The sequence below is a fragment of the Camelus ferus genome, chromosome 32, assembly GCF_009834535.1.
Source record: "Camelus ferus isolate YT-003-E chromosome 32, BCGSAC_Cfer_1.0, whole genome shotgun sequence".
NCBI classification, from domain to species: Eukaryota; Metazoa; Chordata; class Mammalia; order Artiodactyla; family Camelidae; genus Camelus; species Camelus ferus.
The window spans coordinates 11,358,607-11,381,384 of record NC_045727.1 but is presented as its reverse complement, the minus strand read 5'-3'; the positions used below and the strand labels follow the sequence as shown (position 1 = coordinate 11,381,384).

Here is a 22,778-nt window from a genome sequence, read left to right as displayed (position 1 = left end):
TCTGAGCCTCCTTTATCACCAGGCCAGCTGGTGAGTGGGACTCAGCCTGGCCGTGAACGCACAGAGCCGCTTCTGGGAGCCCCATCAGGCTCTGATCTCACCCTAGCCGAGAGCTACCACCCTCAAGGTGACAGACAGGTGTGGGGCAGAAACTCATCTGAATGCAGATCAAAACCACCTCCAACTTTAGACACCCTAACTGCCAAGATATCGGGACCTGTTTCTTTAGGGAATCAGCACTCGAGCAGGGAGGGGCCGCTGAGGTGTGATGGAGCCATGGGCACAGATGTGGAGGCCACAGGCCTGAGCCGACCCCTCATGACTAAAACAGGCCCGGGGCTGGGCCACCAGAAAGTCAGAGACGAGACAAGGACATGACACCACCCTGGCACGTGAGGCCAGGGAGAGCTAAAAAGCAGAACGACCACCGATGAACACGGAAGCCTGGTCACCAGTGGCCTTGTGACAGCTGGCACCCACCCCTGGTTTGCTGCGCCCCAGGCCCAACGCCCACAGCCGCTAACTCAGAGAATCCCCATGCCGGCCCCCGAGTGAGGACAACGCCCATCCCCACAACAGAGGGCTGAGAGGCCACCCAGCGCCCCGCAGACGCAGGTGCCCACCAGCTCAGGACAGAGGCGTGGGGGGAGCCCAGAGAGCACTGCTGTCCTTTCTCTTCAACCACTCCATCCTATGTGGCTACGCACCCTCTCTCCAGTCTTTACACTGTGTGGGTATTTAATCCACTTTCACAGGGACTCAGTAGTTAATTTAGACAGTAGTAAGAGAACACAGGCAGACACACAAACAGGGGGATGGGATGGCTGGTACCCTGCTGGCTCTCCTTCCTCCTCTGCTGAGCAGAAGTTCAGAGCCAAGCGCGGGCTCACCCCAAGCCAGGCAGACCTCTAGGTTCCACTCTCCCCGCGCCTTCTGACCACAACTTCCTGGCTGCCGAGGGAGCAAGTTTTTACTCCCACTTCTCTCTGCTACCTTCTCAAGGAGAATTCTCCAGAGAATAAACATGTGCAGAGCAAACAGGACAGGCGGCTGAAGGCACAGGGCAGCACACACCTGCAGCAGCAGCAGCTGGGCCGGCCTCTCGGGAACAGACGTCATGAACTCTAGGTGCTTGGCCCGGTCAAGCCCGCTGGTGCACAGGGTGGGGCGGAGCAGGCGCACGACCGCCTTGTGGTCGCCAGCCTCGTACAGCCGCTGGGTCTCCTCCAGGGACTGGCACCGCTCCAGTGACCTCAGGTTCTTGTCAATCTGGAAAAGGCCCGGAATCGCTGCCTGACGACAAACCCCTCACAGGCTCCTTGAATACGGCTGGGGTTTTGCATTTATCACACCCAGACAAGGAGGACGATGAATACTTTACCAAAACCATTTCTGTTAAGGTCAAGGCATTCAAGTCTTTGAAGAATAGACATACCAAAAAAACAAAACCACCTCAGAAGCAGAGAGGTTCCAGAAAGTATCTGCCAAAACAGTAGGGCAGCCTCGTGGTCACAGCTCAGCCAACCAGACTCCCGGAACCACAGTGTATAAGGCTGCCAGAGACCTGGCGAGGCCCCGGCCAAAGGCTGGCACTCACTACTGACCACAGAACCCTCTCCTCACAGGAGGCCCACTGTAGTCCCTGGACATCAGCAGCAGGGGTGCTGCATGTGGCCTGGCCCTGAAACCACTCCGCAGGAGTCTGAAGTCCACCTTTGGCTAGTGTGGACGCGTCACAGACATGGACCTGTGGGCATGGGGCCTGAGGCTGCAGTGGGAGCAGGGTTGGAACCCCAGCCCCCTGACCCAGCCCCAGGCCTAGACCAGCACTGGCCTGCTTCTGCTGGGTGCCTCCAGCTCAGCGGGGTCACTGCCACACACAAGCCGGAGAGCTGAGCAGCCACACTCTCAATTGTGCCGGCAGACACCCCTGCTACCGGCACCTGCCCCTAGGGCGAGCCCCCGTCAGCAGCACACCTGCGAGTCCTTAAGTGTCCCGTGCGCCAGAGCTGCCTCTCCCGGCCTGCAGCCTGCCCTGCTCAGCACGGAGGGCTGCTGCCTTGTCCTCACAGACAGGGTGGGCCTCTGACCAAGAAGACAGCAATAAACAAACGCCCACTCACCTCCTCCAGGGACACGACCGAGTCGTTGTGGAGGTTGGGCAGGCGGATGACGATGTCTCTGGGCTCAGCGCCCACCTCAGCACGAACAGCCACGGAGCTCTGCAGCATCTCCGTGCAGACGTCATAGTTTTCCAGGGCCTGCTCCATGTCTCCCTGCGCAGGGGACGGGCACTGACTGCGCCGCCCCGCGGCCTCATCCCCCCAGACTGGGGGCCCCATGAGGGCACTTTCAGCCAAACACTGCTCTCCCCGCTAACAGGGCGGGCATGTAGCTGGGGCTCGGTAAGCATCTGTTGGATGAATAGCTGAGTGGATGATTCACACCACTCTGAGGGGCGTGTCTTTAACCTCATGGTGCAGGTGAAGACACAGGACCCAGAGCAAGGTCGGGAATCTGCTCGAGACCTTGAGCGAAGGTAGCAAAGCCAGGATCAGGCCCAAATCTAGACGTAGTCCCGAGTCCAGGACTAAGTGTGGCCGTGTCCTCATTCTCCTGCAGTGCCCTGGGCACCAGTGCACGGTGCTGGGTGACAGGCAGCCCGCATCAGCCTGCAGACAGGCTCCACAGGGAAGCCCTCCAAGAATTCACCCAGACAGGTGGCTACTCCCGTCCAGAGAGCACTGCACCTCCTTGTGCGTGCACTCAGGCTCCCAAGAAAACACACAAAGAGGCCATATTGTATGGTCTACAGGGGTATACAAGATCCCTTCCAGAGCTGCGGTTGTGCTGGGATTCCCAAGATGTGCCGATTCCCCACCATATCCACTTCCTTAAACTAAGCCCAGGCCCCAGCAGTGCCGCACACATGCACACACACCAACCATGCGCCCGGCTCTCTCCCCACCGACAGGGTCCTTCCTGGAGGCCAACCACACACCAACCTGCAGTGCCAGGAACCGAGCCTTCAACCAATACACGCGGACCACGAACTCCAGCCAGCCATCCTCAAACAGGTCCCGCTGGGACGAGGCAAACGACAGCTGCAGGAGGTCCCCCAAGAAGTGGGCTCCTGGAAAGTCAGGCCCGAACCTGCCACTCACCGCACCCGTGGGGCAGTTCCGAGGAGACACTGAAAACCATCAGGCCTGGAGTCAACCTCACGTACAGGGCCCACATGCCCTTCTGCTCCCAGAGGTCGCCCCAAGCCCTTGTCACACCGGCCTCAGTGCCGATGGGCGCCCCAAGCAGCAGGTGTCAGAGCCAGACAGAGACCCTGAGAGCTGGAGGACCTCGTCCCGCAGGCTGGATGTGGAGCATCTCTGTTCAGCAGGTGATGGTCTGAGTCAGAATGACCCACATCACCTAGAACAATTCCTGAGGACACATCAGGTGATAACCGGTGAAAACAAGCCCACGTCCGTCAGTCCTGAGTAACCAGAGCAGGCACGTGGCTCCCCCTGGGGCTCAGCTGCTGCCAACTGCTTCCCGAGTGTCCAAGGGACTCTCAGAGCCCCTGGATCTTTCCTGGCCTGACAAGCTGACCCAGGAAACGTGCCCCCTACACAAGTAAGTCTGAATCATGACTCAGCCTCCCCAGCCTTACTTCCTCCCAGCTGCCGAGGGTTCAGTCACCCCCACCATGGAACACAGGGCACCCCTACCTGCAGAGCTTCTACCCTTGGTCAGCAGCCACTGGTCCAGCTGCAGCTCCATGCAGGAGAGAGCCATCAGCATCATGTCCTGCCAGACAGGCAGCAGAGGGTCAGGAAGGGGTCACAAAGAGGGGTCAAGGGTCAGGAGTTGAATGAACCTAAACTAAAATCTACTCTGATGAGAGCATCAATCTTCCCTCTATCTACTTTCTGCTTCATAAGTGATCAGTGGCTACTTGCCAGGACGTAACAAAAGGCTCGTGGACGGACACTGGGACAGACTTGGGAGGAGCCAGGCAACCCACCTTCAGTCCTGAGGGGCTGCCCTATGGAAGTGGCAGCCCTGCCACCCACAATGCTCAACCCTTAAAAGTGCCAGAGGGGTCAGGTGGCTCCCGGGGCACATGAGGAAGCTGGGACTCAGCAGTAAGGAAACACTGCTCTGGCCAAGTGGGCACAGCTGGGAAATGACCAGCCTGATTCATCTAAGAATCAAACTCTCGTCTCCTCTAGCAGCTTCACAGTGCCCTAGAGGAGCAGGCCTGGTGGGCAGAAGCTGCCAGGAGGCTGCCCCTGAGGTGTCCCAGGAGAGGCCACACGGCCAGGGGCACTGACCCACATGGCCCTATGGACATGTCAACCCTGAGCTCCCCCACCTTTTGTGCCCCCAGCCAGAAATACTGCCTGGGGGCTCCGAAAGCTGCCAGGGCTGCCTCCTCGGAGTCAGCTTTCCTCCTCCGATGGGAGAAGGGCCATAGCATCCGGTTCCCTTGGGCCCCAGGAGGCACTGAGTGCAGGGGCCTGGCCAGCCGAGTGCATGTGCAGGGGGTGTCCTGTATCCACTCGGAAACCACTAACGGCCCGGCACCTGGATCACAGCGAGTCTGCACTCTTCCCAGCCTCTCGCTGCTCTCCCACATCTCACAGACCACCCCATCACTAGCCGTCGGAGCCCAAAGCACCCCCCGCCAGAGTCCCCCAACCCACCACCTTGGCTCCACCAGCAGCAGCCTCCTGAGGGCCCTGCACCCCACTCTCACCCCAACTGCATCGCATCCGCCACTCGCCCCAGGCATCTTTTTCAGCACAAACCAGCCCTACAGCCCCTGCATCACACCCACTGGGGCCCCCAGTCCGCGATGGCCCCGGCCCCAACCTTGATGTGCTGGTTGCTGCAGTCCCGGAGCAGAGGGTTGGGCAGGCTGGTGCTGTGCCTCCTCCAGCTGTGGTAAGTGCTGAGCACCACCTCCGCCAGGCCTGGCGGCCACCGCAGCAAAAAACGAGAGCCCATGCTCTTCAGGTAGCGCATCATCAGCTCCAGGGCGCCCCCGTTGGTCAGGTTCCCCAGCAGGAAGGCCTGCACGTCCTGCTTCTCTGCCCAGAGAGAAACAGCCTGACTTGACTGAAGGCCCGTCCAGGCCAGGGCAGGGGCAGGAAAAGGTCAGCTCCCACCCACTCCGTCCCGCACCACCGTAAGCAAGTCTCTCTCAACCTCCGGGGCCACGGTGGGCACGGGTGCAGAGTGAGACCACGCACAACAGCACCGAGACCGGCGCCCAGCGGCCCGTCCACACACAACAGCCGTGTCGGATACGTTCAACCGGCAGAGCCCGTGCCCTTCAGGCAGCAGGGTCAGGTGCCAGCCTGGACGGCTCAGCAGACCTGCCTGCTGATCACAGAGCTCAGGCCCAAGACAAACCCAGACAGCCCGTGGACCACACTTGAAAAAAAAACCGACCCACCCCCCACCCAGAATAGCCCTTGGAGGGTTACAGGAGACCGGCAGGGAGAATTCCCACAGCTCGACTCTTACCAGCTTCCATGAACGTGGCCAAGTCAAAGGACAGCCTGTGAGGCCCAGCACTCGGGAAGCTCTCCAGTTTGGCTTCTGACTGGACTTCATAGTTATTAAAGGGATCATCTTCCTCCTCGGGGTCCAGCTTTCTTAACCTGCGCGGAACGCACCAAACTCACATTCCAACACAAGCACCTGAACTCCTCCCAGGAGTAAGGAGACCTGAGATGGGCACGAGGCTATGACACACGGGCAGCAGGTCCGGGACCCGGGCCTCTCTCGGGCCCTCGTGACCTGGCCTGGCCTGTGCCCCCTCCTCCACCCATTCCGTCAACAGGTGATTATATGCACCCGCCCAGTCAGCTCACCTCCTAGTAGGAGGGACGGAGAGTAAGCAGACACACAAAGAACCCAAACAGGGACCAACCCCACAGAGAGCCTGTGACAGAGTCCACAGGGTACTACCCGGAGAGCAGTCAGGAAGGCTGCGCTGGGGGACGTCCATGCGAGGACGCAGGACAAGAACAGGAACAAAGGCACAGCCCGAGGAGCCCCCTAGACATCCTGAGACCCAGGGGAGGGGGGCCTGGTGAGGGAAGAGAAAGCAGGGGGGCGGGTGGAGTGCAGGGCCACCCGGGGCCCTTCAGAGCGGTCCCCAGGGGTCCTCAGAGAGCCTGGGCCTGGGGCAGCCTCTCTGGGCCGGCAACCCTCTCCCCACGCTCCCCGGGACCCTGCTGGAGCAGACCCTGCAGACGGACAGTCAGGGCATATCCCACCTACCCCCTATCCCCAGGCACTGCCCTGAGCCAGCGTCGTGTGGCTCCTGCCTGACCATCCAAAGCAGCTGAGTGGAAATCACACAGGAAACCAGCAGTCGAAATAAAGACACAAAAGAAGGTGGACACCGTTCCACAGGGGCCAGGGGCAAGACCCAGGGGTGGGAGACGGGAAAGGTCCCTTACACCTCCTGGCACCTCCTGCAGCTCTTCCGAAGGGAAACGGCTCCTGGTGGGGCCTGAGGAGCTGAGCAGAGGGCCTTGTGTCCCCGGCTCTCTGAGAGCAACTCCACTTCTGAGCATCTCACTTTCACCACAGAAAAACAAAGGCAACAAATCAGGAAAATCATTAATCCAGCAGCAAAACAGACTCACAACGCACCTAAAGCCCCTGGTCCTCCTCCTCCTCCACTTGGACACATCATCACTGAAACCAGCTGTCGCTGTCACAAGCTAAAATGCCAGCCGAGGACACAGGTTAAGGATGCTCGCTGAGCACACACCTTCCAAACCCCACTCCAGTACCCGTGAAAGAGTAAAATGGTACAAACGCACAAACACAGGGATGGGAGAAGCCCAGCCAACAGGAGACATGCCATCAAATGTCAGAAGGCAGAAGCTGACCTATGGCAGAACTGAACTGCTCTCTGCACTCAGCTGGGGGCAGAAGGCAGGGCACGGAGAGGTCCAGCACTTGCCTCCCGCCCACCCCAGGAAGGCTCGGAAACCACGGGCCCGGGAGCAGCTGATGGAGCTCAAAGGTCAAGGACAAAAAGCAGGTGAAGAACCACAGACAGGGCACAGTGCACAGCCGCACAGCTCCGGGACACCTGGCCCGTCTCCTCCGGGCACCTTCCCTGAGGAACACTGAGAACCAGGGAAACCAAGGGACAAGCCCATCACCTGAGGGAAGCTCACTGAGCCTGGAGAAGCCCAGCAGCGGGGTGCCCTTCCGTGCAGGTGCCCCAGCGTCTGCACCCGAGAAGCAGCAGCCCCAGGCCCCCAGCAACAAGTCACTTCCAGCCCCACAAGGGCCAGGCAGCGCGGGGTCCTCGGAAAGATGCACAAGTTGTGGCTCCTGCCTTCAGGAGGATTCAGACAGCAGCGGCAAGAAAACCCAAGATCTCTGTCCACAGAGCCCTGTGCCCAGCCGTTTGCACCGATGTCACGGGAAGACAGAGGAGGCACACAGAACGGGGGTGGCCACGGAATGAGAGACATTATGGGTGATGGAGGCTGGAGGTTTGTGAAGTGCACAGTACCTGGACGGCAAGAACTTCACCAGGAGCTCCTGGAAGTCCACCCTCTCTTCTTTTTTGCACTTAGTGTTTCGGACGCGGGCAGACCGCCGCTTTGCTGTCTCCCCGCTCTCCTCTGAAATCTTCTTCCGCTTTACCCCTTTCTTGGATTTGTCTCCCCCAGAAACATCACCTTTGCAAAGAACGCAAGTTGAAATCTTGTAAGCAGCAAGCTCAGAAAAGGTGCCACAAGGCACGGCAGCCTGTCATGTCTCTGCCTACATCTTTAATCTTATCTTCTCTGGCCTCCAACCAACCTCCCGTCTCCTCCTCAACCACAAAGGGCCCAAGAGAAGTCCACTTCAAACCGCTCAACTCTCACACCTTTCTCAAATTCACAGGGCCCACAAGCCACATCTCAAGACACCCTTCCACAGCTACAGACCGCCAGGGTCTCAAACTCCTATTCCTCCTCCCTCCCACCAGCTGGCCTCAGGATGAACCTGGGACAGGACAGAGCAGGCAGCGGTGACCTGACATTGCCCACCACCCACCACTCAGCGATACAATGTGGGTGACTCGTGTGACTCATACACAGAGCAGGGGTGTCACGTATGATTAGGTCAAAAGTGAGAAACAACCATGTACACGTTCATTCAGAAACTTCCTCATCAGTGACACAGAAATCGAGGAAAGGTTTAGGACCTTCTGTCGGAAATTATTTCCCAACTCTGATGATAATAAAAATCTATAAAACCATTCAAAAGTATACTACCCTGTGTGGTGGTAACTTCGCTGACTGTTTCTTAAAGCCAAAGAACTCAGAATGCCAGTGCACAGCAGCGCTAGGTCTGGACACAAGACAGCAACAGAGCAGAACAGCAGAGGGACCTGCCAGCTCACAGGTCACAAGCAGGGGCGAGCTTTATACCAGGACTTACCAACTGGGCATCGAGTGGTCTGAGGAGCCGCCGCCCTGAGCCCCAGCCCCTCCCTGCAGGAGCTCCGTTGCTGAAGCAGCCCCTGATGGGGAGGTCCTGGGAGCAGACCCAGAAGCACCCCTGTGGGGCAGGGAGCACCAGCAGGACCCGACCCTCTGGAGAGGCCAGGGCCCCCCAACACTCATTCCTGCTCAGCAAACAGGGTCTCCCCAGAAACCAACCTCCGAGGCCAGCTCACCCGTGGGAATGCCTGTCTCCAGCAGGCTGGGGCTATGCAGCGGGAAGCTGGCTGTGGCCACGGGACCATAAGGGAGCACGGGCTCTGCAAGGGTCACAGCCGGGTTGGTGCTGACAGGGCTCGGTTGGATCACGCTGACAGGTGCCACCACCATGGAGGATGACACTGGCGGCTGGCTGGGGTCCTGGTAGTCGGAAAGGTCGATCCTCCTGCCGAGGCTGGGCCGTGGGGGCTCGCAGGTGGTGAGGTGGTTGTACGTGGCCAGCAAACTCTCCCCAAGGCACTTCCAGCTGCAAAGAGAGGGTCACCACACCTGGTCAGCACCCACCATGGGTGCTCCGAGCACAGGGCCAGCCGGCCTGTGAGGATGCAACAGAGGCACCCAGGGCCCTGTCTCCATGGGGGTGGGTGGGTGGTCCCAGTTCACAGACAGCTGGTGGAACAGCTGGGCTGGACCAGGAGCCCAGCACCCCCCACAACCCCAGTCCCCAAGGGGTCTTGGCCTCAGGCATGTTCCAATCCCACCAGGCAGGCAGGGAAACCACTGACTCACTCAAAAACTCCTTCCCAACAAGGCTGAGTCTCTCAGACCTCTGTGACATCGCTCTGTGGCCACTACCCTGATTATCTGGGAGGAGGGCTGCTAACAAGGATGTGGTTTAAAGGGATGAACAGCTCGTGGGCTGGGGCCTACAGGATGTGCACTGAGACCGCTGTGCGTTCTGTCGCGACAGGTTGTGTGCTGCGTGTTCTGCTGTGGTAAGGTGTGGCATGTGTTATGACACATGCTGTGTGCATGTTTTATCATCATGGTGTGTTATACTGTGTGACATTTGCTCCTCTGTGTTGTGTCGTGAATCACTGTGTGTTGCGTGTTGTGTAAGACGTGTTGTGGCATGACATACCCACTCACCCTTAAACAGCTTCCTGCGCCCTCAAACTGAAAACCAAGTACTCAGCCTGTGCCCCTGGGGCTGCCCCACCTCCTCTCACACCCACCTGCACTCTCCCCATGCCAGCTTGCTTTCACTTTTGCCGCAAACCTCAGGGCCTTTGCACAGGCTTCTCTCTGCCTGGCAACAACATCCGCCCATGCCCCTAGCCCCTATGCCTGATCAGTGCCCACTCCTCCATCAGACTCCAGGTCTGGCTCTGAGCCTTCCCTGACCCCCAGAGCAGCATGGACCCCATCACGAACTCCATCTCCTCGAGGCACCGGCCAGCTTTCCACATGTGCTCCTCCTGCTGACTGAGCACCCAGGGATTGCCTCCAGTGAGGGATGGGGCCCCATCACACCGAGCCCCCAGCAAGAAGCCAGCATGCAGTGAATGTTGTGGAGGAGTGAGGATGGGCTTCAAAACCCAGAGTCTAACCAAATGGAAGCTCCTAGAAGAGATTTCTTACTTTTCCTTCCCTGCCTTGGCCCCTCACAGCCCCAAGGGACCCTCCCCAGCCCCCATCCCCTAGACGGGACGGGCATCCTGACCACCGACGAAGGGAAGGGAAAGGCACCTGCCCAGAGTCCAAGAGCAGCCCAAGGAGCAGCCCACCTTCTCAGTAGCGGCAGGGGTAGCTCAAGACTAGCAACAGCAGAGCCAGGCTACCTTCGACTGGGAGGAGCCCGGGCCTACTCCCTGCAGCCGGCGGCTGGCGTGTACCCAGCTCCTGCCCCAGCACCAGCCCGGTGGGACCTCGGCCCCTCCTGCACAGGGCCCCGTGCCCCCAGCCCCAGCCCCGGACCTACGTGAAGAAGGGGATGGGCTGCACCAGCTTCAGATCGGGCTCCTTCTCCCGCACGGTCAGCGCCTGCCTCCGCCTCCGCAGCCCCAGGGCCTCGTCCACGATGGCCTGCGTCTCGGCCGCGCTCACCGATACGTCGTGGATTGACATGTCGCTGCAGGTGTGAAGAGAGAAACTGCCGTGTTACACGCTGGAGTCAGGGTTGAAATTCTACACAGAACGGATGCAGTAAATACCCTCTAATCTGTACTACTGCTTCCTGTGCATAAAACAACCACCTGAGTGTGGGTCAGAAAGGGCAGTAATTAGCATTCTTAATACCCACATACACTAAAAATGACAAATGCCCCCTGTTCTGACTACCGTTCATCACTGAGCAGCGGGTTTTCCTCCGTATTAACAGGATCATAGAAGTCATGTCAGAGAAGCCACAGAAAATAAAACCTTGCTCTCAATTATTGTTGAAAACCTTTCAAGGATTTAATTATCCCATCCAGCCCAACCCAAAAAAGTCATCAGACCAAGTGAGTTCAGCAAAGCCTACGAAACTCTACAGAAAGGGCAGGAGTTTGAGGCCTCGGATGCCTCCCACAGACACACCTCTGCCTCCGGTGGCCAGACAGGACCTGTCCCCCTGCCGCCACCCGCCTGCACCTCGGAGCCGCACACATGTGGACTCATCATCCGTCCACACGCTCATCTCCCTCTCCAAAGGTTTGTTCCTTCCAGACACATGCGAACCAGAGGCACAGTCTCATGAAGGACAAACACCAAGACAAATAACCACTAACACCCCAGCGAGTAAGTTCCTGGGCCAAGTAAACACCAGAGGGCAGGGTAAAGGGAGGCAGCCTGAGCTTGGAAAGTGGCCCAGAGGGGACCTGGGAGCTAGAACATGGAAGGAGGCACAAAGACACAACTAGGGGAGAGGTGGGGTGTCCAGGTGAGGGCACCATGGGAGCCAGGGTGCAGGACAGCACAGAGCACAACAGGGCCAGGCCCGGAATCTGCCAGAATATGGGATGGCTTTTCTGGGGGACCAAGGAGCAGGAGAAGCAGGGGGTCAGGTGACAAAGGGCCTCCCGGGCGAGGCCACCGAGCATGAGCCTAGTCCTGGAGGCAGGCGGCCAGCCAGGGTCAGAGGCGAGCTGGGGACATGGAACGTGGGCAGTGCAGGAAGCACAGCCTGGGAGAGGGGAAGGGCAGGCGGGGCGGGGCCGAGGGGACAGCAGGCTGCCTCCAGCGCCCAGGGATGCCGTGGGGCCAGAGCAGGTGGTGGACGGGCAGGAGGCACCACCTAGATTAGGTGCACGGTAAACAGACACAGCAGATCAAAGCTGGTCCACCAGGTGAGGGGCGAAGCGGGGTGAAGTACAGAGGACAGGAGCTTAGAGGACACGATGCACACGCTGCAGACAGTCCCCTGGCCACCAGGCTGCAGACCCACCATTTAAGGAACATGCGGAGGGAATCTTTGCGGAGACATGGCTGCTCCTCGAAGATCTTCTCCTTGAGAACCAGCCCTTTGCTGTACCGGCAGTCCTTCTCCAGAGCTTTGCAGATGAAGTACAGGCACGCTGGTGGTGAAAGAAGCAGCGTGACCTTTGGGCATGCACTGAAGCTCTGGCCTTGCCAGTGACACCAGGGACCTGTCCTACTCTGGGACCCAAGAAATGCAGGGTAAACAAGGAGATGCCACTTTAACCAATTCAATCGGGAACCGCTTCTGAAAGAAATGATACCCACAGTGATATCCACGGGTCGAGGGGCAAACCTACACGTTGCGGGGGGAGGGCAGGCTGAGAATCACAGGCACCCTGCACGACCCTCAACCCAGAGATCCCACCTCTAGGAAAGTAAGCCCCACGGGCCTGCAGGGACTCGCCTGTCTGAACAAGGCCCTCAGGAAATCGGGAAGCGGCCCAGGGCCCTGCCCGGGCCTGGGTGAGGAGGTCCCCACCCCCACACATCACACACTGGGCTGGGGCTGCGCCTGCTGAGCAGCTTGGGGAGGGAGCAGGGACGTTATCAGGGAAGCCCGCTCGCATGGGGAAGAAGGCTCCTGCGCTCACCAGTATCTCCCACTCTCCTTTACTTTTCTTTTTTAGAAACTGTTCTTACAAAAAAAGCTGCTGCCTGCAGTATAAGGCATGTGCACCGTTCACACCAATATAATGAGGGGGGGCTGAGGGCTCTGGGATCACCAGCAGGAAGGCTCCTCCAGAGGTGGCAGTGGTGACAGGCAAACCAGCACCCAGGGAAAAAACAGAGGGTATGGAGGCCCCAGGGGTCACAAGACCTGCGCGCTCACCATGGAGGAGGCCCTGGCCGGTGTGACCACTCAGGCCCACAGCCTCCCCAAGGACCCCCGGGCAGCGGCACCGGCACAGGGCGCCAGCTCCACTCTGCCTGGGCACTGGGACCCCTGCACCTGGCCCAGCTCCCGAGACTGAGTGTGGGTGCCGGTCTCTTGTGTCCAGGACAAGCGGAAGACGGAGCTGGGGAGGAGGAAGGAGAGGCAGGGCGGACACAGGGGCATGGGCGCCGGGAGAGGAGAGGCAGCAGTGCTGCTCATGAGCCACCAACTCCCCGCAGGACAGGCAGCTCAGCGGTTCCTGCTCACACAAACTAGGACACGGTTTCTTCTGGGACTGTGGTGGCTGGAGGGTGGCCCCCCGAGACTCCAGAGAGAAAACCAGGGTGGCATTGAGCATCTGGACGGGGCAGAGCTGACCATGCCACTGCAGAGGGAGCCCTGGAGGTCCCAAGGGAGCAGGAGATGGTCAGCACGTGGGTCCTGAGCACCCTGCCTGTGCATCTGAGTGCATGAGCTGCCGCTAGGCCTCAATTTAACGTGCGACTTTTGCTTCTGGCCGTCAATGTGTATAAATCCGTCAGGGCTCTCACAGACACCCGCGTTAGCAGGGAGCCAACCCGATCCTCCTACAGGGATGGAAGCTCAAGTGTACCTTCCAAACCAGGGGCCCGGGAAAGAAGGCAGAACACTGAAGCCCATCCACCTCTAGGTGGCACCCAAGCTCCAGGAAGAACATCTAAGAGCCCAAGTCTCTTGCACCCCACAGGGTGGAAACCAGGGCAACCGTTAGCAGGCACACAGGAGGCACACAAGGACGTTTGTGGTGTAGACACGAGAGCCTAAGTCTGCAAACACACAAGCGTGCAAGCACAGGGTGGTCAAACTGTATAGAGGAACCGGGCAGACAAGGCGTTCAGACGGCCCCACAGCCAAGAGGGCAGAGAAGGCCCATGCCCCACATGGCCCCACCTGGAGCAGACACACAGCAGGCTGGGCGGGCTCTGCTGACAAAGGAGGCCAGAGGGCATGTGGAGGAATTGAGCCTCAGAACCCCAATTGGTGCCTGTCTTGGGATCGGCCCATGCAAGGGGCCAGCGCTCCCCCTGCAGAGCAGGGCAAGGCTGGGGACCGGGATTGAAGCACCTGAAAGGCAGACTGGAGCCCCGTCAGGCACAGATCAGACCAGGTGCCCTGCTGCCCCACCAAAGAACGAGACACTGGAAAGAGGAAGTGAGCTCCTGGCAGTAGGAGTGGGGAGCGGCCGTCTGTCAGCACATTACAGAAACGGCCCAGGATGGGATGAAACAAGAACCGGAGGGAAAACCTCTCAGAGGACACGCTTCTCACTGCAGTTACTGCCACGCATGGATAAACCTCAAACGAGGAAGAAAGACAGCAGAGCAAAGCAGGGAAGCAGACACAGCTTCACCTTCCCTAAAAGTTGGGCAGGAAGCTTCCAGCTACCCAAACCGTGCGCCCCCACATCCCAGACCAAAACTCGAGGGACTGGGGGGAAGCAGCCGCGCCTAACTCACTTGTGTAATCACTGAGGGTGTACAGGACGGTGATGAGGTTGTCCAAGCAGGGCCAGTGGTCAGGATTGCACCGCAGCCCTTCCTCGAAAGCATGGCGAGCCAAGGGCACCCGGATGAGCCTCAGAGCCACGTGTCCAATCTTATACCAGAGATTGACGTCGGTGGAGTCCAGCATGACCGCCTGGAAGCAGCACAAGCAGAGGGCCGTGCTTGCTCAGCTCCCCACTGAGCAGGAGTGGGGGTGACGGGAGGGCTCACATCGGCCCAGCCCCCCAGACAACTGGGACTAGCAAAAAGAAATCACGTGGGCCTCCTCATCTCACTCAGAACACTTTCTTAATATGTTTCATCACCCTGAACATCTGCATTCCTTACATATTTAATAGGTAAAGGGCAAGCAGAACTAAGAGAAAATACAGGCAGCATCTGAGATTCTAGAAAGATCTCTTCATGCCCTGAGGGGGACAGCCCCACCTCCTCATCCCTAACGTGAGCACAGAGACGCCCTCCTTGCAGGAGGGAGCAAGGATGGATCTGTTCAGAGGGTGCCGGTGAGGCAGAAATAATGGTAATACTATGGAGAACGGGCATGGGTGCCAGGTGTCAGACTCTGTTCTCAGCATCCTCCTTTATATCACTCCACCTATACTGCTGCAGACCTGGAGACCCAGAGAAAGTAAGCAATCACCCAGGGTTACGTGGGACCTGCACAGCAGAGGAAGGACGCACACACGGCCCCTGGACTCGCTGACGTCGCCCACTGGGCAGGGCCTGGGGCACCACAGCTCACTGGTGCACCGCTCACTACACACTCTTCAGCCACAGGACCATCACCCCACTGGCTCCCCGGAGAGCTTCAGAGACACCGCAGGCAGTGAGCACCTCCAAGTAGAATTCCATGGCCGTCTCCAGGTCCTCTCGCTGCGCTGCCAGCTGGGCCAGGTTCTTGTACGTGGAATACTTGAGCATCAGCCCCGGGTGCTTCAGGCCCTCTTTCTCATCACCAGACGAAACTGCCTGTGAACAAAACAAGAGAGGAGCAAAGTGACACAGAGGCCTAGAAGCCTCGGGCACAGGACATCTGTCTTCAGGGCTGGCCTCTGCTGCAGGCCCCCAGGCCAGCCCGGTGCCACTGGCCACTGGTAAATGAAAGCACGGCCCCAGAGGATCTTCAAGGACTCCCTCCAGACCTGAGCATACAGAAAAGAAAGGCCAGACCACCACGAGGCAGTCTGCAGGCCACAAGAGACACAGAGGGAGCCCTCCCACCATTACCTGTGCCAAGGGCCCAAGCCTGGCCGGTGACCTTTATGGCATTGGAGCCAGCCGGCAGCTCCTCCCCACCCCTGCCCCAGCAGCTCTGAACGGGGACAGGGTGTAAGGAGGCTGCTGGGGCAACAGGCAGGGCCCGGAGCTTCACCTCAGACAGGTGCCTGGCAGCCAACCTGCGCATCTGACACACCCCGCAGCAGAAGGGCAGTCAGGCAGCTGTCACTCATCACGTGACTGGACAAGCCTCTTCAACTAGAAAGTTAGTGTCCCAAAGACCCCTGCAATGTGTGGACAGTAAATCCTACCCAAAATATCAAGTGTGAAAGTGAGTCAAAAGAGGAGAGACTGTCAACATGCTTTCTATAAACTCTGATTCCACTGCAGCTTTTGTGACCACTCTTGAAAAACCTTACAACTTTTAAGAACCCCTGATTAGGAAAACCACTGCTCTAACCACAGGACAGAGGCAATTTTCTCAAAGAAACACACCCCTCAGGCTGACCAGAGGTGGCCCCCAGGAACCTCGGCCCCTCCAGGCCCAGAACTATTCAAAAAATGACACTGACAGAGAGCGCGTGCGTCTAGACCAGAGGTGGACAGTCAGTGGGGCATCAGCACAGCAGCGGGAGCTCTTGTAGCCAGCCTCCACCTCACTGACCAGCCGGACTCAGCACCATTCTGACCTCCAGACAGGCACTGCCGCCCCCCAGGGATGGGGGTCGCTCCCCGCACACGTCCCTCCAGCGGGCCCAGCATGTGCGCCGGCCGAGTTGCACACGTCTTTGAGGGGGTCAGAGTGTTCTAGGGCCTGTTTATGCCAGGTGTTTGTGGAACCGTAATTACGAAATTTACTTTAATGCCAGTTTCAAGTAAGTGTGAAAAGAAACTTTCCTATGTATTTTCCATACTTTTCAATTGTTTACAATAAGCGAAAGGGGAGGACGCTCAAACAGTCGTTTAAGGCTGAAAGTGATATAGAGATGGACACACCTCTGACCACGGGGCCGACGCTCAGCCAGCGAAGCAGTCAAAAGGCCCCACGCCCGCCCCCGTCGGGTGCCAGGCCCACCAGCATCAGCTCTGAGCTCAGACTGCCAGCTCCGCACTGAGTTTACCCACTCCCATCGACTCCATGGCCTGCAACGGAAGACGCACTCCTGAAACAGGCCCAGCATGTGGCCCATGGTGAACGTGGAATAAAGTCACCTCCCTCCCGGGGCCCTCACCTACTTCCTACTAACGGGGCACGGAGGTCACAATTCCCATGGCTCTCATTTCAAGAACTAAACCAGCACCAGAGAATCGTAACAAGCTATACTTAGGTATACGGAGAGACACAGTGAGTGCAAGAAGGGATAACATCTTACTGAGCATACTTATAGGAGGTAGAAACCACCCAGGCGGGGCTGGCAACGCAGTGTCTGCCTTCCTGGGACACAGGAGACTCTGCCCAAAGGAAAGGTTGTATTCCAGGAGACGGGGCCTGTCCTGCTTCCTCAGTGCACATCATCTGGGTTTGGTGTTTGCTTGGAAACAAGTCCTTTCCTCCTAATGAAACACTCATCTTCCTAATTCAGTTTCAGGCTAAGACCTGTTCCCAAACCTCCCAGTGACACTGCCATGACCCGCCAACCCAAGCTCGATGCACTCACCACCATACAGCCCCTCTGCTGGGCCCACATCCTGCCCTGCCCGCCCCTCTCTGTGTCTCCACGTGGCTGTGGAGCTCTCCCAGCCCTCTCCTCGACGATGCTTTTCAAAAGCCCCTGGTGCATCTACACAGGCCTGCCAAGCTCAGGGGCCAGCACCCCAACAGCATTTGCCTGAACGTGCTGCCAACCGGATCTTCAGGGTCAGGACCTGTGGCTCCAACCCCGGCTCTGACTGCTTGGGTACCTCACTAAGCCTCTGCTTCCATGACCAGGAAACGGGGACAGCACGCTGCCCCACAGGGCAGAGCAGCTGTGAAGGTCTGGGAGTAACAACAGCCAGCAGTTACGAGCTCTCACTCTGCACCAAGAACTGTCCTATGTGCTTCTCTGGACTCGCCCGATGCTCACGGCAACCCAGTGAGGGGACACCCTGCGTGCAGAGGAGCTGAGGACAGAGGGGGACATCATGTGCCCAGGCTCCCCAGCCCAGAAGTGGGCAGGGAGAGGGCAGGCCCAGGCTGCCTGGCTCAGGGCCCACCCGGCTTCCTGGAGCCTCACCTCTCGCAACAGGCGCGCCTCCAGGAGCTCATGGTAGGCCTTGGCAGACTCCTCAAACCGGTCATGTTTCTGCAGATCCAGGGCCTTGTGGTATAAAGCAAAAGCCTCTGCTTCCTGCAAACCAAGACAGGAGGCATTTTTATGTCGTACAGAGGTTTGTCTCTTTAAGCCAACAACGTGTGAGGGGGCTGCAGTCAAGGCTGTGTCTCTGGATCCTCTGTGGTGGAAACAGTTCTAACACTCCAGCCCCCCAGGAGCTCCTCACTGGGAGAAGAACCCCTCAGCAGACCCCCACGAAGACATGAGCAATGCAGGCTCAACTGAGCCTAAGCAATAGTAAAACACAGACTGAGGGCACAGGGTCAGAGCAATGCCAAGGTTCCCGGAGACCTGCAGACACTTCCTGGGTGAAGTCAGGAGAGCGGCCACACCAGCCGGAACAAGTCACGGACTAGGCAAGAACAGGGATGGTTTCCACGGTTTATGCCCACCGCGCTGCCCTGGCCTGATCACTACAGGGAGGGGCGGAGGGGGCACTGGGTGCATCAGGCCCCTCTGACGTCCCTTGAGGACCAGAGACAGCTGGCATGAGACATAAGAGGGCTCCGGCTGTCCTGGTTTCTCCCGTGAAGGGGAGGTGTGTGTTTACGCCAGGGAAAGCCAAGACAGAAGCCAATCCTGCTGTATTCAGGCAGGACGTGGGTGGAGGATGGATGGAAGGGAGGTGGGGAGCTGAAGTGGGAGTGAAGCCAGGCAGTGAGGACAGACCAGGAATCGAGAGCACAGACCGTTGGCGAGACCCAAGCAAGGCAGCTCCCCTCCAGGACCACCTCGCCTGGGAAAGCAGGGAGCGCACCAGGGAGCCTCCACGCATCACGGACTGTCAGTGCTGCCAAACCCTGGGTGCCAGCTCCTGAAGCCCGTGCAGAGAACAGGCCCCGGCTGGATGGGCCGCGCACACTCACAGAAAGAACAGGGTTCTCTGCAGCGTGACCATCTCGCACCGAAGCAGGCTGAATGTGAGGTGGAGAGCGGGCCGTCTTTCAAAATGGGATCTTCCTCTACAATCCCATTAAGAAGACATCTGAACACATTTAAAAGAGGTGCCACCTACAGAAATGAGAATCGCAGTCCACTTGCAGAGAAGGACCATGGATTACGCACCTGCGCCTCCTTCGTCTGGGTTTTGTGACTTTTAAAGCTTCCTTCGTGCTCATCCTCAATCGTGGAGCTGGCATTTAAGGCTGCAATTCGAATCTAGAAGCAGAGATTTGAGAGAAGACAAGAGCTGCTTTCAGATGAGCTGTCACTCGTCTCTCCAATAACCTACCGCGAACTTAACTCTGTGTAACACACGCTGCCTCATACAGTTACGCTCCCTCAGCACGCGGGACTGACAAGCGGTCGTCTAGGGAAAAAGAAGGATCAGAACAATCTGTTCGGCCAGCATGTCCACTACAAAAGGAACAGAGGCTGGGCACACCCCAGCAACAGCCCAACACAGCAGGAGACCCAGGTGTTGGAGAAACAGATCCCAACAAAGCGGGTTAACTTTGTGCCTTTTTAGCAATGGTAATGAGGCCCTGCAAACCGCATCAGCAAAAAGTCAGGCAACCACAACCTTGAATGTGCCAAGAGCCCTCCCGGGGAAAGGCTGCTCTAGACTGACAGCCTTCAGGGCCCACCTGAGAAAACACCCCACCACCCCCACCATGCAGTCAATCAGGGAGTGGTACGCACCATACTCGGAGGGCTTCACACTGCCGCACAGCACCGCTGCCCATCACTGGGGGGCGCAACTGCCCACAAGTGTCCTGGAGAGAAAATGGGACAGGCTGAAAGAAGGCCCAGGAAGAGCCAGGAAGCCACCGGAACCATCTCCAAACCCTCGGATCTCCAGGCTCTGGGCGTACAGGCTAATGAGACTCAGGACAGCTATGCGGCTTGTCACCTAGGGAGGCCCTCAGTCCATGGGACGGAGCATGTGCCCTTCCAGGTAGGGCACCAGGCTCCAGGTACACAGAAGAGTGAGACCAACTCATGCCCCCAGGGCTCACTGCTCCCTAGGGTAACAGATCTATAAACGATTATCTTTTTCAAAAGCTGAATGAAGTAAAGAGAAAGAAAGGCCACATCTAAAGCTGGAGAAGAACAATTCATTCCAAGGGACGGAGGGAGGCCAAGGAGGAAGCCCTGTGTTCAGTGAGGACCGGACAGCGCTGCGGGGGCGCAGGGCCAGGCCAGCAAACTGCAACACTCCTCCGCAGGCAACAGGGGCGCCACTGTGAGCTTTCAGGAGAATGAAAGTTTAGAAATATACAGGAAAAAAAAAATAGAGGTAGGCAGACCAGTGCAAAATCTGCAAAAAGTGATAGGAGGGGTGAGGACATGGGGACATCAGAACCTCATACACTGCCGACCAGGGTGACAGGGGAAGAAATCAGAACCTCATACACTGATGTCTGGGTGACAAGTGGAGAATTCAGAACCCCGTACACTGCTAAGTGGGGTGACAAGGGGAGAAATCAGAACCTCACACACTGCCAAGTAGGTGACAAGAAGAGCAATCAGAACCTCATACATGGCCAACCGAGGTGACGGGGGAGAAATGAGAACCTCATACACTGCTGAGCAGGTGACAAGGGGAGCAGCTGCTCAGAACATCTGACACAGAAATTACACTCCTAGGTTTCTACCTATAGTGAAGGAAAGCACGTCCACACCAAAACATGTTCACGAATGTTCCCAGCAGCATTACTCATGACAGAGTAAAAGTGGAAGCAAATCAAATGTCATTGCTGATGTATGTCCCTATAATCAATTATTACTCAGTCATAAAACAGAATACAGTCCTGACATGGGGGTGGTGGGAAAGGTGAGGGTGATCAGTAATAGGTATAGGGTTTCTTTCTGGGGTGATGAAAGTGTTGTAAAACTAACTGTGGTGATGGTTACACAACTGTATGAACACAGTAAATCTTGCTGACCTGTATCGCCTACAAAGATGAGCTGTATGGTGTGTGAACTATTCGCTGTTATTAAACAAAGAGATGCCAGGGACCTGACTGGGGCAGTGGCAGTGGGGATGGACACATTCCCGGAGGCAAACGCACAGAACTGGGCACCTGGAAGAAGGTGGAGACGGGGATGGGGACACCAGGGGTTCTGGCCTGAGGGGCAGCATTAGCAAAACAGCCAGGAAGGCAGAGGGAGGAAAAAGAAAGAGTCCTACCTGAGAGACTGGCAAAGGTCCTGGAAGGGCCCCACAGGCGGTGGAAAAGAGCTGTGGCAGACAGACTGAACATGTGCTACACTAGGATAAAATACAATGAACATGACCGCTGCCAACAGCAATGACTTCACGCCTGGGCTTCCGCCACAGGCTCTGAGTTCTCCACAGGTCCTCACAAGGAAGGTTCACAGACAAGGAAGACTCAAGACTCCCCTAGGCAGATAGCTATTTTATCTCCCGGGTTATCCATGTAGGGAAAGACAATGCTGCTGATTAACTCTGGGAATTGCCGCTTCACCATAAATTATGCCATGATGGACACTGTGACCACCAGACAGTAACGTAATATGTAGCTGCAAAATTAATGAGGGAATGTTCACAGCATTATTATGCAGAATAACCAAAAAGTAGAAACAACTCAAATGTCCATCAACAGATGAATGGATGAATAAAATGTGGTATATCCACACAATGGAATATTACTCAGCCATGAAAGGGAAGGACCACTGACAACACAGATGAACCATGAAAACACAACGTACGAGAAAGCAGCAGCCACAGACTATACAATGTATGATTCTGTTTCTCTGAAGTGGCCACAATAGGCAGATCGATAAGGCAGAGTTCTACCAGCGGCTGCCTAAGGCTGGGGGAGGGGTGATGGGAAGTGGCTGTTAAATCAAACAGGATCTAGGGGGATCACAAAATGGAATTTAAGTATTATCAATGAACCTGCTGAGTTACAAATAACATAACTACACTGAAGGGGATGAGGAGGAAAAGAACTAGCCTTTGGAAAACAGTGTCTTGACTGGATACCATATGACTAAAGACAGAAAAGAACTGTGATTCCAGGCCTGGGGCAGAGAAAATACACGGTAGCCTGGAACCTTCTGCGGTGCCAGAAAGTAAACGCTGAAAAAAAAAGATGAGGGTTTGTTGACAGGACACAGTAGTGAACGCAAACGAGACCCCAAATAGCCGGAGCCAAACAACAAGCAACAAAATAATGGTAATATTAGATTTCCACTCACAGAATAAAACAAATACCCTGGGATCCACACCGATACAATAAACAGCCAAATAAACAAGAAGGGATAACACTTCCCTCAACTGAATTTCAATTAATAAATATAGGAAAAAAAAAAAGAAACAGATAATTATCTTCAGGCAAACACCACAAAGACCCACAGATGGAGGGTCTAAGGTCAGTGGGTATAGATTTGCCAGAACCAGGATTTGCATCCTCTCAAAGTATCTCCCCCAAAGACACTTACTAACTGGAAAGGAAAGACAGCAAGTTTTCAGTGTAGAAAGCTGGCAGACACCAACTAAACCGAGAGATCAAAGGAAATATCACCAGCAATAAAACATCTCAACATCTTGACCACAAGATACAACACATTGAGGACACACTGTTACTCGGGCCTGAAACCCATAACCTCGCCCCAACCACGAAAGAGCAATGGACAAGTCTAAACTGAAGGATATTAGACAAAGTAACTGACTAGGACTCTTCAAAAGTAGAGAGGCCAAGAAGGTAAGAAAAGACTAAGAAATGTACAGGACTAAGGAGGAGACTAAGGAGAAATGACTAAACGCACTATGAGATCTTGGAATGAAAGTAGACCACTAGTGGAAAACCTGGTGAAAATTCCAACCAGGTATGTAGTTGAGTTAATAATAACTGTATCAATATTAGTCTCCCATCCTTGATAATTGTACCAGGATTATGCAAGATGCTACCATTAGGGAAGCAGGGTGAGA

The 22,778-nt window shown here is 56.7% G+C and overlaps 1 protein-coding gene across 3 annotated transcripts in view; it reads right to left on the bottom strand.

The window, feature by feature from the left end:
- The window catches only part of CABIN1 (calcineurin binding protein 1), a 92,767-nt gene that overhangs the window by 67,390 nt on the left and 2,599 nt on the right, over positions 1 to 22,778 (bottom strand). For all 3 annotated transcript variants that reach the window (XM_032471419.1, XM_032471418.1, XM_032471420.1), the window contains exons 2-16: positions 19,520 to 19,593; positions 18,944 to 19,036; positions 17,780 to 17,893; positions 15,180 to 15,314; positions 14,298 to 14,478; positions 11,893 to 12,022; positions 10,450 to 10,599; positions 8,705 to 8,994; positions 7,550 to 7,718; positions 5,530 to 5,666; positions 4,873 to 5,090; positions 3,726 to 3,804; positions 3,006 to 3,193; positions 2,124 to 2,276; positions 1,075 to 1,269 (exon numbers count right to left, since the gene is read on the bottom strand). In XM_032471419.1, coding sequence (XP_032327310.1) covers positions 1,075 to 1,269; positions 2,124 to 2,276; positions 3,006 to 3,193; positions 3,726 to 3,804; positions 4,873 to 5,090; positions 5,530 to 5,666; positions 7,550 to 7,718; positions 8,705 to 8,994; positions 10,450 to 10,599; positions 11,893 to 12,022; positions 14,298 to 14,478; positions 15,180 to 15,314; positions 17,780 to 17,893; positions 18,944 to 19,036; positions 19,520 to 19,522 — 2,235 coding nt within the window. In that variant the 5' untranslated portion in view covers positions 19,523 to 19,593. The remainder of the gene's footprint in view (positions 1 to 1,074; positions 1,270 to 2,123; positions 2,277 to 3,005; positions 3,194 to 3,725; positions 3,805 to 4,872; positions 5,091 to 5,529; positions 5,667 to 7,549; positions 7,719 to 8,704; positions 8,995 to 10,449; positions 10,600 to 11,892; positions 12,023 to 14,297; positions 14,479 to 15,179; positions 15,315 to 17,779; positions 17,894 to 18,943; positions 19,037 to 19,519; positions 19,594 to 22,778) is intronic.